At 37.9% G+C, this 16,185-nt stretch overlaps 2 protein-coding genes across 4 annotated transcripts in view; one reads left to right on the top strand and one right to left on the bottom strand.

Annotated features, from left to right (window-relative positions):
• Positions 1-16,185, bottom strand: part of HS6ST2 (heparan sulfate 6-O-sulfotransferase 2) — a 317,733-nt gene that overhangs the window by 287,879 nt on the left and 13,669 nt on the right. The gene's annotated exons all lie outside the window — the stretch shown is intronic.
• Positions 5,265-6,855, top strand: LOC100979125 (thioredoxin-dependent peroxide reductase, mitochondrial-like). The gene is given in 2 exon segments (XM_034950341.3): positions 5,265-5,872; positions 5,875-6,855. Coding segments are annotated over 2 exon segments (768 nt in total). The 5' UTR covers positions 5,265-5,304; the 3' UTR covers positions 6,075-6,855.

Here is a 16,185-nt window from a genome sequence, read left to right on the forward strand (position 1 = left end):
AAGCAAACAGGACCTAACCACAGCTAGGAGACTTATTTCAGGAAGTCCCCCGAGGACTCAAGACCCCTCTTCCCCCAGAGACATCAGGATAAGCACACGGAGGTTGAAAAAGGGACTCAGTTATACCTAACAGCTAGATATAGGATGCTCCTTTGTCCCCATGAGCCTAAGACTCTCTTCCCTTTCCCAGAGGCATCAAGGTGGGTGGGCAGAACTAATAAAAGAGACCCAATTGTGGCAAGTAGCCCATTCTGGGAAGCTTTTTTTTTTCGCTTTGCTTTTTTTGTTGTTGTTGTTGTTGTTTTGTTTTGTTTTGTTTTGTTTTAGATGGAGCCTTGCTCTGTCGTCCAGGCTAGAGTGCATTGGCATGATCTCGGCTCACTGCAACCTCCACCTTCCAGGTTCAAGTGATTCTCATGCTTCAGCCTCCTCAGTAGCTGGGATTACAGACATGTGCCACCAAGCCTGGCTAATTTTGTATTTTAATTTTGTAGAGAAAGTGTTTCGTCATGCTGGCCAGGCTGGTCTCGAACTCCTGACTTCTGGTGATCCACCCACCTCGGCCTCCCAAAGTGTTGGGATTACAGGCATGAGCCACTGCGCCCAGCCACTGGAAAGGCTCTTTGTCCCTATTGGCCTGACACTCTCCTCCCCTGACCAGAGACATTGAGGCAGGCTGGAAGAGCTACCAAAAGAGACAACTGCAGCAAGTATATGGGTCTAAGAGGCCTGTTAGTCCCCATGGACCCAAGACTTTCTTCCCCAAACCTGAGACACCAGGCTGGATAATACTATTAGGAGGATCTCAATACAACCCTCCCCCACCAGAAGACACCCAAGGGCTTGGCTTGGGGAAAGTCCTTGGCTTCCTTAGGCAGCACTAAGAGAGACCAGTGAAAGTCCAATAATACTAAATAAACAGAGGAGACCTAAATAACAACACAAATGCTGTGAAAATTAAACTCACACTGGAACCACAGACAAAAAAAGTAGGCCAAGACCTATATGCTAAACCTAAACAGGGAGACTGCTTGCTAAAATAAAAGATTTAAATAGGACCCAGCATCCCTGAACATAATGTATAATATGTCTTGGAGCCAATAAAAAAAAATCATCCATCATACCTAAAACCAAGAAAATTGTGACTTAGCTCTGCAGGCCTCTCCCCAGTAAAACAACCATACCGGTGAAAATTCTAAAGCAGCCATTTACTGTCTCTGGAAATGTTCTTAATGCATATAGCAAATAAGGAAAGACTTATTCAAGGAAGTCTACTAACCTTTGGTAGAAAGAGGGAGAGTCTGTAGCACTTGAGCCATGATCTACTCCCTCCCCTTCACACAGCAGGACCAGTACAGGTGGGTGTGGACAAAAAGAGGAGATACCCACAATTCCTAGCTCCCAGTCAAGAGCTATGTATCTCCCCAGGAGACCAAGGCCTCCAGAATTCTCATCAACATCAGCTCTTTGTTGCAAAGGCTAAACTCCAGGCAAGCATGGCCAAGAAGACAGGGGCTCCCTTCCTCAACAATGTCTCCAGTTATAGGATGGAGACTGTACTTCAGGCATAGCAGAGCAACAACACTGGACCCCCCAGTCACCACTGGTGTAGCTCGCTATCAGCAAAGAAGCTCCATATCAGGAGAGGCAAACTGAGAAGACCAGAGGATACTGACTCCATGAATACCCAGCTAGAAAAGAAGCAGTGTCATTTTGAGAGAAACAAGACCCCTGTCCTTGCCTCCAACTCCAAAGCAATGGCTCAGACACTGTACACCAACAGAAAGGCAAGCCATAAAACAGAGAGCTCCAAAGCTCTCCCCAAAGGAACTGACTTTTTATTATAGCATAAGGGAAAGTACAACCCTAAAGGTCCTCTGAGAAAAAAATGGAAATCTTGGTGGTAAGCATTTAAGAGGATGTGTAACAGTGACAAGCTAAATCATAGGAAAGCTAACATTAGATAACCAGAAAAAGAACCAGCAAAGAAGAGCCCTTTTAGGGTTAGAACAAATCTCAAAGACTGGCCTCAAAAAGTACCCCAGCAAGGCCAGGCGCGGTGGCTCACGCCTATAATCCCAGCACTTTGGGAGGCAGAGGCGGGCGGATCACAAGGTCAGGAGATCGAGACCATCCTGGCTAACACAGTGAAACCCCGTCTCTACTAAAAATACAAAAAATTAGCCGGGCGTGGTGGTGGGCGCCTGTAGTCCCAGCTACTCGGGAGGCTGAGGCAGGAGAATGGCGTGAACCCAGGAGGCGGAGCTTGCAGTGAGCCGAGATTGCGCCACTGCACTTCAGCCTGGGTGACAGAGCGAGACTCCATCTCAAAAAAAAAAAAAAAAAAATACCCCAGCAAAAGTGTCCAGACTAAATCTGATCAGACTGTGGAGCAATTGATGCCCCAGGACACTGTCAAAAACAATACAGCAATCACCCAACAATTAGTGGAGTCCAACAGATAGATGTGATAACAACAGAGACAGACTGTTTAACAGAAATATCAGGGAAAGACCCAAAGAAATCCCTGCTAAAACTGTTATCCCACTGTGACTCTGCACATGCCCAAGACAGCCCTCTGACATCAAAGGATTCACACAGGGGAGAAATAGGTTTTAGTAAAATAGTTCAGACAAGTCCCAGAATAAATAAGCAAACAGCAACAAATACACAACCCAGTGAAGGTGGAGGAGAATCATTATCCAGAGTTTCAAAAGGTCCAGTTTCCAACAAAATATTATGAGACATGAAAAGACGTAGAAAGGCATGACCCATACACAAGAGAAAAAGGCAAGCAATGGGATCTATCTGTGACAGGGCCCAGATGTCAGACTTAACAAAGAATTCAAAGTAGCCTTTAGAAATAGTGTTGAAACTAATGAAAACCATACTTAAAGAAGTAAAGGAAGGTATAATGACAATGTCTCATTAAATATATAATATCCATAAAAGGATATTATGTCTATATTATATAATATATAATATTTTTCTATATATTTCTGTATTTAGAATAGAATATATATTCTATTCTATATATATTCTATATTCTATAATATATATTTATATATAATATATTTTTCTATATATATTTTCTATAATATAATGTCTATGTTATATAATATAGACATTATAAAAATGAAACTAATGAACACTCTGAAATTGAAAAGAATAATTGAAATTACAAATTTACTGCAAGGGCTGGGTGCAGTGGCTCACGCCTGTAATCCCAGTACTTTGGGGGGCCTAGGTAGGCAGATCACTTGAGGCCAGGAGTATGGAGACCAGCCTGGCCAACATGGTGAAACCCCCTCTCTACTAAAAATACAAAAATTAGCCAGGCATGGTGGCATGCGTCTGTAATCCCAGCTACTCGGGAGGCTGAGGTGGGAGAACTGCTTGAACCCAGGAGACGGAGGTTGCAGTGAGCCGAGATCGCACCAGTGCACTCCAGCCTGGGTGACAGAGCGAGATTCTGTCTCAATTTAAAAAAAAATTACTACAAGGCTTCCGCAGACAATTTGAGCTGGCAGGATAAATAATCAGCAACCTTGAAGATATTTCAGTAGACATTATGCAATCTGAAAACAGAGAGAGAAAGAAGGTATAAAAATGGACAGAACCTCAGAGAAATATGGGACACCAAAAAGCACACCAGAATACACCTAATGGAAGAGTACCAGAAAGAGAAAGAAACAGAAAAGAAAAGAAAATCTTAATGGCTAATACCTTCTCTAAGCTGGAAGAAAAATTAATCTACACGTGCAAGTAGCTCAATGAACTGCAAGTAGGATAACCAAAAAGAGATCCTAACACAGACATACCATACTAAAAATGTTAAAAAGAGAAAGAGAAATTCTTAAAAGCAGTAAGAGAAAAGTGACCCATCACACACAGAGGAACCCCAATAACACTGACACCTAACTTCTCATCAGACACAATAGAGGACAAAGGCAGTGGGATGGCATTCAACATGCTTAGGAAAAGAAACCAATAATTAAGAATTGTATATCCAGCAAAAGTATTTTCAAAACCGAAAGCAATATAAAGACATTCACAGAAAACAAAGTATCTCATGTTAGCATGAGACAATCTCATGCTAACAGTCCTGCATTACAAGAAATAATAAAGAAAAATTCTCCGGCTGAAAGCAAGTGGGACCAGGTGGTAATTCAAGTCCACATGAAAGAAAAAATCAGCTCATTTGAAGATAATAATGTAATAATAAAATAATAATGTAATAATAACAAAATACAGTATAAATGCATATTTACTCCCCTTTTCTCATAACAAACTTTGAAAAGCGATAAAAAAATAGGTATATAATTGTATTGTTGGGACCATAAAATATATACATTTAACATATGACAATAACAAACCAAAAGAAATGTGTTGGAGCAAGGCTGTACTGGAGTGAGGAAATACAAAATGGTAACTTAAATGCACAGAAACAAACAAACAGAACCAGTAATGGTACATCAGGTGGTTTATAAGAAACTCAATAAATATATTTGTTCTCTCACTTCTCTTACCTTCTTTAGAAGACATAAAATTTCATTAAGTAATAATTATAACAATGTGCTGCTGAGTTTGTAACATGTATAGATGTAAAATTTATAACAATAATAGCACAAAAAGAGAGAAGAAGAAACAGAGCTATCTAGGAAAACACTTAAAGAGCTTATTGTAATTAAGTTACTATAAATATGAAGTAGATTCTGATAATTTAATATATATAGATTAAGCCCTAGAGAATACATTGAGAAAATAACAACAAAATACAGTAGAAAATCATTAAGGGAATTAAAATGTTACACTGGAAAGCATTAACTTAATATAAGACAAAGCAGTACAGGAGCAATAGGGGAACAAAAAAGACATGAGATATATGGAAAATCAAAATAAGATGGATCAAGCTATATCATTAATATTGTTAAATGTAGATGGATGAAACAATCCAATCAAAAGGCACAGACTGCCAGAATGAAATAAAAACCAAACAAGATCCAGCTATATGCTGTCTACAAGAAACACACATTATAGATAGAAAAAGATAGAAATCATTGGAGAGGAAAAAGAAGAGAAAAGATATCATGGAAACAAGAACCACAAGAAATATGGAATGGCTATACTAATATCAGAGAAAATAAATATTACAAAATTACTAAAGAAAGAATTTTTATAATGATAAAGAAACAATGCATCAAGAAAACAAAACAATTATAAATATATATGCAGCTAACAACAGATCCCTAAAACACATGAAGTAAAAACTGACAGGACCGGTGGCGCCCGAGTGCACTGAAGATGGCGGCTGCTGTAGGACGGTTGCTCCGAGCGTCGGTTGCCCGACATGTAAGTGCCATTCCTTGGGGCATTTCTGCCACTGCAGCCCTCAGGCCTGCTGCATGTGGAAGAACGAGCTTGACAAATTTATTGTGTTCTGGTTCCAGTCAAGCAAAATTATTCAGCACCAGTTCCTCATGCCATGCACCTGCTGTCACCCAGCATGCACCCTATTTTAAGGGTACAGCCGTTGTCAATGGAGAGTTCAAAGACCTAAGCCTTGATGACTTTAAGGGGAAATATTTGGTGCTTTTCTTCTATCCTTTGGATTTCACCTTTGTGTGTCCTACAGAAATTGTTGCTTTTAGTGACAAAGCTAACGAATTTCACGACGTGAACTGTGAAGTTGTCACAGTCTCAGTGGATTCCCACTTTAGCCATCTTGCCTGGATAAATACACCAAGAAAGAATGGTGGTTTGGGCCACATGAACATCGCACTCTTGTCAGACTTAACTAAGCAGATTTCCCGAGACTACGGTGTGCTATTAGAAGGTTCTGGTCTTGCACTAAGAGGTCTCTTCATAATTGACGCAATGGAGTCATCAAGCACTTAAGCGTCAACGATCTCCCAGTGGGCCGAAGCGTGGAAGAAACCCTCCGCTTGGTGAAGGCGTTCCAGTATGTAGAAACACATGGAGAAGTCTGCCCAGCGAACTGGACACCGGATTCTCCTACGATCAAGCCAAGTCCAGCTGCTTCCAAAGAGTACTTTCAGAAGGTAAATCAGTAGATCACCCATGTGTATCTGCACCTTCTCAACCGAGAGAAGAACCACAGTTGAAACCTGCTTTTATCATTTTCAAGATGGTTATTTGTAGAAGGCAAGGAACCAATTATGCTTGTATTCATAAGTATTACTCTAAATGTTTTGTTTTTGTAATTCTGGCTAAGACCTTTTAAACATGGTTAGTTGCTAGTACAAGGAATCCTTTATTGGTAACATCTTGGTGGCTGGCTAGCTAGTTTCTACAGAACATAATTTGCCTCTATAGAAGGCTATTCTTAGATCATGTCTCAATGGAAACACTCTTCTTTCTTAGCCTTACTTGAATCTTGCCTATAATAAAGTAGAGCAACACAACATTGAAAGCTTCTGATCAACGGTCCTGAAATTTTCATCTTGAATGTCTTTGTATTAAACTGAATTTTCTTTTAAGCTAACAAAGATCATAATTTTCAATGATTAGCCGTCTAACTCCTGCAATGAATGTTTATGTGATTGAAGCAAATGTGAATCGTATTATTTTAAAAAGTGGCAGAGTGACTTAATTGATCATGCATGATCCCTCATCCCTGAAATTGAGTTTATGTAGTCATTTTACTTATTTTATTCATTAGCTAACTTTGTCTATGTATATTTCTAGATATTGATTAGTGTAATCGATTATAAAGGATATTTATCAAATCCAGGGATTGCATTTTGAAATTATAATTATTTTCTTTGCTGAAGTATTCATTGTAAAACATACAAAATAAACATATTTTAAAACAAACAAACAAACAAAAAAAACTGACAGGACCAAAGGGAAAAACAGATAATTCAATAATAATAATTGGAGACTTCATTATCCCAGTTTAAATAATGGATGGAACAACTAGAAAAAGATCAATGGAGAAATAGAAGTCTTAAACAGCACAATAAACTAACAAGTTTTAGCAAACATCTATAGAACACTCCACCACCAACAGCAAAATAGTCTTCTCAGATGCACACAGAACATTCTCCAGGATAGAGCATATGTTAGGCCATAAGATGTGTCTCAACATATTTTTTTTTCCAGCTAGGGTCTTACTCTGTCACCTAGGCTTCAGTGCAGTGGCACAATCTCAGCTCACTGCAACCTCCACCTCCCAGGACTCAAGTGATCCTCCCACCTCAGCCTCCAGAGTAGCTGGGACTGCAGGTGTGCACCACCACACTCAGCTAATTTTTTGTATTTTGGGTAGAAATAGAGTTTTGCCATGTTGCCCAGACTGGTCATGAAGTCTCAATATATTTAAAATAGTTGAATCATACAATGTATGTTCTCCAATCACAGTGGAATGAAATTATAAATCATTTACAGAAGGAAATTTGGGAAATTGACAAACGTGAAAAATTAAACATCACACTGCAAAATAACCAATAAGTCAAGGAAAAAATCACAAAGGAAATCAGAAAATTGTTTGATACAAATGAAAATGAAACCAAACATACCAAAACCTACTGGATGAAACAAAACATATCAAAGCTTATGGGATGAAGCGATTTGAAATCTTTTCTTTTTGAAAATATAGGCATTTACAACTATAATTTGAAAATTTTCAAATCACTAATATAACTTTATATCATAAGATACTGAAAAGGGAAGAACACACTAAACATAAAGCAAGCAGAAGAAAAGAAATATTATAGATTCTAGGGAATTGAGAGTTGAAAAAGAATTAATAAATTCAATGAAAACAAAAATGGATTCTTTGAAGAGATCAACAAAATTGATAAAACAGAACTTATACTGAACAAAAAGAGAAAAGACTCAATTATTAAAATTAGGAATGAAAGAGGGGACATTAATACTATCCTTTAACAATAAATTGAATTATAAGGTAGTGCTATGAACAGCTGCATGCCAATAAACTGGATAACTTGGAAAGAACACACAAGTTACCAGAAAGACAATAAACTACTGAAATTAACTCACAAAGAAATAAAAAACTCAATTGAACTATAAAAAGTAAAGTGATCAAATAAATAATTTTAACTTACCACAGAGAAAAGCCCAGGCCCATATGTTTCTCTAGTGAATTACACCAAAAATTTAAAAAGAATTAACACCAAGCTTTCACAAACTCTTTAAAAAAATAGAAAAGGAGAAAATATCTCTCAACACATTCTGTGAGACTAGTGTTACTCTAATACCAAGTTCAGACAAAGACATCACAGGAAAACTATAGACCAATGTCTCCTATGAATATAGATACAGCTGGAGGCCATTTATTCTAAGCAAATTAACACAGGAACAGAAAACCAAATATTGCATGTCCTTACTTATAAGTGAGAGCTAAACACTGAGTACACTTAGATACAAAGAGAGGAACAATAGAAACCAGGGCCTACTTGAGGGTGGAGACTGGGAGGAGGATGAGGGTTGAAAAACTACTTGTCAGATACTATGCCTACTACCTGGGTCATGAAATCATTTGTACACCAAACCCCAGTGACATGCAATTTACCCATCTAACAAACCTGCGCATGTACACTTGAACCTAAAATAAAAGTTGAGAAAGAAAAAAAAAAGAAAATGCATCCAAATTGAAAAAGAGAAAGTCAAATTGTCTCTGTTTGCAGATGACATTGTCTTATATATAGAAAACCCTAAAAACTCCATCAAAAATATCTTAGAACTATTTAATGAATTTAGTAAAGTTGCAGGACACAAAAATCAACATACAAAAGTCAATAGTGTTTTGATACACCATTAACAAACTAGCTGAAAAGGAAATCAAGAAAGTAATTCCATTTATAGCAGCTACAAAAAGATAAAATAACAAGGAATAAATTTAACCAAGGAAGTAAAATAAAAACAATAAAACTCTGAAGAAATTGAAGAAGACACAAAAAAGGAAAGACATCACATGCTCATAGATTGAAAGAATTAATATTGTTAAAATGTCCACACTACTCAAAGCAATCTACAGATTCAATGCAATCCCTGTCAAAATACCAATAACATTCTTCATAGAAATAGAAAAAACAAATTCTGAAATTTGTATGAAACTACAGAAGACCCTGAACAGCCGAAGCAATACTGAGCAAAAAGGACAACGCTGGAGGCAAGACACTACATGACTTCAAATTATACTAGAAAGTTATAGTAACCACAACAGCATGACATTGATGTAAAAACAGATACATAGACCAATGGAACAGAGTAGAGAACCCAGAAAAAAAATCTGTGTATTTACATCTAACTGATTTTCAACAAAGGCACTAAGAATATATATTGGGAAAAGGGCACCCTCTTCAATAACTTGTGCTGGGAAAATTGGATAGCCACATGCAGAAGAATAAAACTGGACCCTTAGCCCTCATCATGTGCAAAAATCAACTCAAGATTAAAGACTTAAACCTAAGACCTGAAACTATGAAAATACTAGAAGAAAATCTAAGCAATCCAGCAATATATAAAAAAAGATTATGCACCATGACTAGGTAGGATTTGTCAAGAGAATGCGAGGTTGGCTTACTACCTGTGAGTAAATTAATGTAAAACACTGTATCAATAGAATAAAGAGGTAGGGTGTGGTGACTCACACCTGTAATCCCAGCATGTAGGAGGCCAAGGCAGGAGGACCTCCTGAGCACAGGAGTTTGAGACCAGCCTGGACAACATAGTGAGACCCCATCTCTACGATAAAAAATAAAATTATCTGGGAATAGTGATGCACACCTGTAGTCCCAGCTATTCAAGAGGCTGAGGTGGGGGGATTGCTTGAGCCCAGGAAGTTGAAGCTTCAGTGAGCCATGATCATGCCACTGCACTCCACCCTGGGCAACAAAGGGAAACCCTGTCTCAAAATAAATAAATAAATAAATAAATAATAAAGAGAAAAAAAACACAATTATCTCAAGAGATGCAGAATAATCATGACAAAATCCAATATCCATTCATTTTTTTTTTAAAAAAAACACTCATCAAACTAGGAATAAGAGAACTTCCTCAATCTGATAAAAGACACCTAGAGCTCACATATTTAATAGTGATAGACTGGGCAGAGAGCAGTGGCTCACACCTGTTATCCCAACACTTTGGGAGACTGAGGCAGTACACCACTTGAGCCCAGGAGTCCAAGACCAGCCTGGGCAACATAGCAAGACCCCATCTCTACACAGAATTTAAAAATTAGTCAGGCATAGTGATCCTTGCCCATAGTTCTTCCTACTTGGAAGGCTGAGGTGGGAGGTTTCCTCAAGCCCCAGGAGGTTGAGGGTGCAGTGAGCTGTGATCATGCCACTGCATCCCAACCTGAATGACAGTGAGACCTTGTCTCAAATAATAATAATAATAATAATAATAAAAGACTGAATGCTTTCCCCTGAGATCAAAAACAAGATAAAGAAGTTCATTATAGCCACTTCCAGTTCACATTTTACTGGAGATTTTAGCCAAGGAAGTAAGGCAGGAAAAGGAAATAAAATTCAACACTGAATAGTAAGAAATTAAAGTGTCTATTTACAGATAGCATAAGCATGTTGTATTAGTCCATTTGTGTTGCTATAAAGGAATGTCTGAGACTGGGTAACATAAAAAAGAAGTTTATCTGGCTTACAGTTCTGCAGGCTGTACAGCTAGCATAGCGTTGGCTTCTGCTTCTGGCAAGGGCCTCAGGAAGCTTAGAATCACGATGTAAGGTGAAGGGAAGCCAGTGTGTCACATGGCAAGAGAGGGAGCAAGAGAGAGAGGTGGAAGTGCTAGACTCTTTTAAGCAAACAGATGTCATGTGACCTCATTATCACAGGGAGGGCACTGAGCCATTCATGAGAGATCTGCTCCCATAATCCAAACACCTCCCACCAGGCCCCACCTCCAACATTAGGGATTACATTTCAACATGAGATTGTGGGGAACACACATCCAAACTCTATCATTTGTATACAGAAAATCTTGAGGGATACTCTGAAAAACTATTAGAACTTAAAAATGAATTCAGCAAGGCTGCAGCATACAAGATCAATATTTAAAAATTAACTGGCCGGGCACAGTGGCTCATGCCTGTAATCCCAGCACTCTGGGAGGCCAAGGCGGGCAGATGACTTGAGGTCAGGAGTTTGAGACCAGACTGGCCAACATGGTGAAACCCCATCTCTACTAAAAATACAAAAATTAGCCGGGCAGTGTTGGCGTGCACCTGTAATCCCAGCTACTCAGGAGGCTGAGGCAGGAGAATTGCTTGAACATGGGGGGCAGAGGTTGCAGTGAGCCGAGATTGCACCACCGCACTCCAGCCTGGCCGACAGAGACTCCGTTGCAAAACAAACAAACAAAAAAAACTATCTTTTTATATAGTAGCAATGAACAATCCAAAAATGAAAAAAATTCAATTTACAATAATATCAAAAGAGTAAAATACTTTTAAATAAATTTAACAAAATAAATTCAAAACTTACAATCTAAAGCCTTCAAAATTAGCACTGAAAGAATTTAAAGAAGACCTAAACAAATGGAAAAATAGCCCATGTTTTTGAATTGAAAAACAATATTGTCCATATGGCAATACTCCCCAAAATTGATCTACAGATTTAATACAATCCCTAAAAAAATCCCAGCCGGCTTCTTTGCGGATATTGATAAGCTGATGCTAAAATTCACAATGAAATTCAAGGTGCCAAGAATAGCCAAAACAATCTAGAGAAAGAAAAAATAAATAAAAGATTCGCACTTCCTGCTTTCAAAACTAGCTACAAAGCAACAGTAGTCAAGACTGTGTGTCACTTGATTAAAGATAGCTTTATAGACAAGTAAAATAGAATCCAGAAATAAACCCAAACATTTATGATCAACCGATTTTGTATAATGGTACCAAGGAAAATGAATAAAGAAAAACAGTCTTCAACAAAGGATTCTGGGACAAATATTACCTAAATAAAAAAGGATAAAGTTATACCAATCTTATGGGTGTGTCTCCTTTTTCACAATATGCACAAAAATTAACCTGAAATAGATCATTGACCTTACTGTAAAAGGTTAAACTATAAAACTCTTAAAAGCAGATATAGGAGTAAATTTTTGTGATCACTAGGCAAAGCCTTCAGAAGTGACAAAGAAAAAAATTAAATTGGACTTCACCAAAATTTAAAACTTTCCTGCTTCAATGGGTACCTTCAAGAAAGTGAAGCAACAACCACTGAATGGGGGTAAAATGTTTGCAAAGCGTATATCTTATAAGAGACTTGAACCTAGAATATGTTTAAAAAAAACCAATTAATATTAAAAAGAAAAAGAAATAACACAATTAAGAATGTCAAACAACCTGTATAGATATTTCTCCAGAGAAGATACTCAAATGGGCAATAGGCACATGAAAAAATGTTTAACAACATTAGCCATCAGAAAAATGCAAATCAATACCACAATGAGATACAACTTCACACTCCTAAGATGGCTGTAATGAAAATAGCTGATACCACATCTCTCCATCTTGGGAGGTTTACTGCATACAAGAGCCCCCTCTGTTAACCAGAAAGTACTGCATCCTGGAGTCAGATCCTAGCAAATCAGAAGAGCTGAATTTTGTGGTCGCAGGTTTGTTTGCAGTCAGCATAGAAATCTGACCTCTGTGACATTCTCTAGAGAAGGCATTCTCAGCCAAAGGTCACAACCTGAAACCCCGCACCCAGTCCTTGGACACTGAAGCCATAATCTTCCTACAATGAATAATGGTTACATCACCATGATTTAAAGCAAAACAAACATGACATTGAAAGGGGAATATCACAATCCTGCCCATTCCAGTCCAACCAGAATTTTTAAAACAGAAGAGTTCGTCAATGCAACTGCTAACTTTCATACATACGAACACTGTATGTAGCCTTTCACTTAGCATTCAGCTGAACTCTGGAAAATTATGAGCCACTTTCCCATAATGGCATTAGGCAAGGTGGCTGCAACACAAGATGCTCTAACTGAGACGAGCTGAGCTAATCTGACTGCATTAAACAGTCCAGCTGATCCACATACCTTTAGCTCTCCCCATAACAAAAGCACACCCCTTCCCATAAAGGAGGCAGCCAAAAAGTGTACTTTCAGTCTCGTCCTAATGGATCTCATGACATGTAGGTCTCTAAAACCCTCACTAATAATTTTTTAAGACCACTGGATTAAATAGAAGTCTCAGTCAAAGCTGCATGTATGCAAATTCTGGCACTTTAAATGGGTTCTCTCCTTAAGTGCATAAACCAAAAAGCATGGGAACAATTGGATTAAGAAAGCAAGTGTTCTTTTTTAACCCCCTCTAATTGGCATTAAGTCACCAATCGTTGTCAAACACACATCACTTGCTTAATTATTTTGTGTGTGCATGTGTATATCTTTATAACTTCATAAACATATAAACGAGAGGGAGATGCAGATTTAATGTACACCCATATGGCGATAAATATAAAAGCTTCCAGAAGATTGTAGAATGCTATACTAATGCTAAAATGATCTCTTTTTTTTTATTTGCTTAAGTCATAAGAACAAACTAAAGGAGGCAGCTGCAAAGCATAGATCCTTACCTAAAAGCAGAAATATTCAGACCATTTTGTTCAACAATGTAATTTTTAAAAAATACCTTGCTTCAGCTTCATATTCTCATATTAGTATGATTATCTTTCATAAATCTTATAGTGTGTTTATACATAAAATCATGTTTACATGTTCATGAAGTTTTTTATTGAAGTAATTTTTCATAAATAGCCTACTATGCATCATTCACACCAATATGCTTCATTTCAACATTGCTTTAATGCTCTGGAGCTGGCCTATTATACTCTTAGAACATACTGTGCCACTTTCAGCAAAATCAAATCACAAAAATAAGTATTTTTGCCTCTAGAGTATCTGGCAATGAGCTCAAATAGTTCGTCAACCTTCAAGCTGTTTTGTCAGTTAATCTTCCACTTAGCAAAGTCTCAGCCATGAGGCATCAGCTGAAGTGGCCATCAGCCCAATGTCACACTGGCCTCTGGTTGTTTTTTTATGGTTCTTCCATACCTTCAACCTAATTTCTTTACCTCCAACATTAATAATGCCTGCCAGGCTGGTAGGCCCATGCTAATTTGCATTCTCTTTAATGGCACTTTTTTATGGCCTTCAGCTTTGCATAATGGCACTTTTCTAAAGCTGCCCCTTCCAAAAGGAAGAGAATGGTCACTCCTATGGGAATGTGCTACTCTTATTTGGTTATTTCAGCAACAAAATGGATTCTTATTATCTTCATGATGAGCCACCAAAATAAGAATAGCCTTCAGGATTCATTTCATCTAGGACTCCTCCCTTGGTTTTTGAAAGAAAGCATCTTTATTTCACTGGCTCCTCTGTTCCCAGATTACAAGAGATGCCCTGCCTGAACTCATTTATATTACCCTCCAAAGGCTGTGTCTACACTTACCAAATGCAGCAAAAAGCAATGGTCATTTATAGAAACAGGTCACAATTGGTCAAAGCAATGCAACTAACTGCTAATGAGACAAATGCCAACATTCTAAAAGGAGCAAGATTCTTTGGCCTCTTACAAATTTTGCATAGTGTATGTACCAAAAATGCAGTCTACAAGGGGGTAGAAATTAAAATACAGTTAAGGTCCTCATTTTTCTTATTTGAAAAAAGAAAACCTGAATCTTTTCTCTAGCGCCTTTTTTCATTTCCATTAAAACATCATACTTATGTGTAAATCTTCAATGTAAAAAGTATTTGAAATAACTTCGGCATCTAAATCTTTAAGAGGGGAAAAAAGAGCTGCAGAGTTCACCTTGAAAGAGGGACTTTTATTAAATTTTTAAAAGGTGTTTTTTTAAAAACAAGCTAATACGTTGGATCTTGGTATCTCCAGATAGTTACTTCAGGTCGCCATTCCACTTAGCTTGTATAGACTTAGCCACAGAAAAGAAAAAGGTTTTTAGAGATTTATCTGAGAATTTAGTAGACATTAAAATATACCAGACAGGCCAAATATCCCAGTTGATTTTAAATGCCAGCTCCAATACTGTGTAGCTGTGAAGATTTAGGAGGTTATGTATCTTGTCCAGTTCTGTTTTCTCATCTTTAAATGGGGTTTTAAAACATCTACCTCAGAGGTACAAAGAGGAGCTGGTACCATTCCTTCTGAAACTATTCCAATCAATAGAAAAAGAGGGAATCCTCCCTAACTCATTTTATGAGGCCAGCATCATCCTGATACCAAAGCCTGGCAGAGATACAACAAAAAAAGAGAAATTTAGACCAATATCCCTGATGAACACCCATGCAAAAATCCTCACTAAAATACTGGCAAACCAAATCCAGCAGCACATCAAAAAGCTTATCCACCATGATCAAGTGGGCTTCATCCCTGGGATGCAAGGCTGGTTCAACATACACAAATCAATAAGTGTAATCCAGCATATAAACAGACCCAAAGACAAAAACCACATGATTATCTCAATAGATGCAGAAAAGGCCTTTGACAAAATTCAACAGCCCTTCATGCTAAAAACTCTCAATAAATTTGGTATTGATGGGATGTATCTCAAAATAATAACAGCTATTTATGACAAACCCACAGCCAAAATCATACTGAATGGGCAAAAACTGGAAGCATTCCCTTTGAAAAGTGGCACAAGACAAGGATGCCCTCTCTCACCACTCCTATTCAACATAGTGTTGGAAGTTCTGGCCAGGGCAATCAGGCAGGAGAAGGAAATAAAGGGTATTCAATTGGGAAAAGAGAAAGTCAAATTGTCCCTGTTTGCAGATGACATGACTATATATCTAGAAAACCCCATCGTCTCAGCCCAAAACCTCCTTAAGCTGATAAGCAACTTCAGCAAAGTCTCAGGATACAAAATCAATGTGCAAAAATCACAAGGATTCTTATACACCAATAACATACAGAGAGCCAAATCATGAGTGAACTCCCATTCACAACTGCCTCAAAGAGAATAAAATACCTAGGAATCCAACTTACAAGGGAAGTGAAGGACCTCTTCAAGGAGAACTACAAACCACTGCTCGATGAAACAAAAGAGGACACAAACAAATGGAAGAACATTCCATGCTCATGGATAGGAAGAATCAATATTGTGAAAACGGCCGTACTGCCCAAGGTAATTTATAGATTCA

This window comes from Pan paniscus, chromosome X, assembly GCF_029289425.2.
Source record: "Pan paniscus chromosome X, NHGRI_mPanPan1-v2.0_pri, whole genome shotgun sequence".
Classification (NCBI taxonomy): Eukaryota; Metazoa; Chordata; class Mammalia; order Primates; family Hominidae; genus Pan; species Pan paniscus.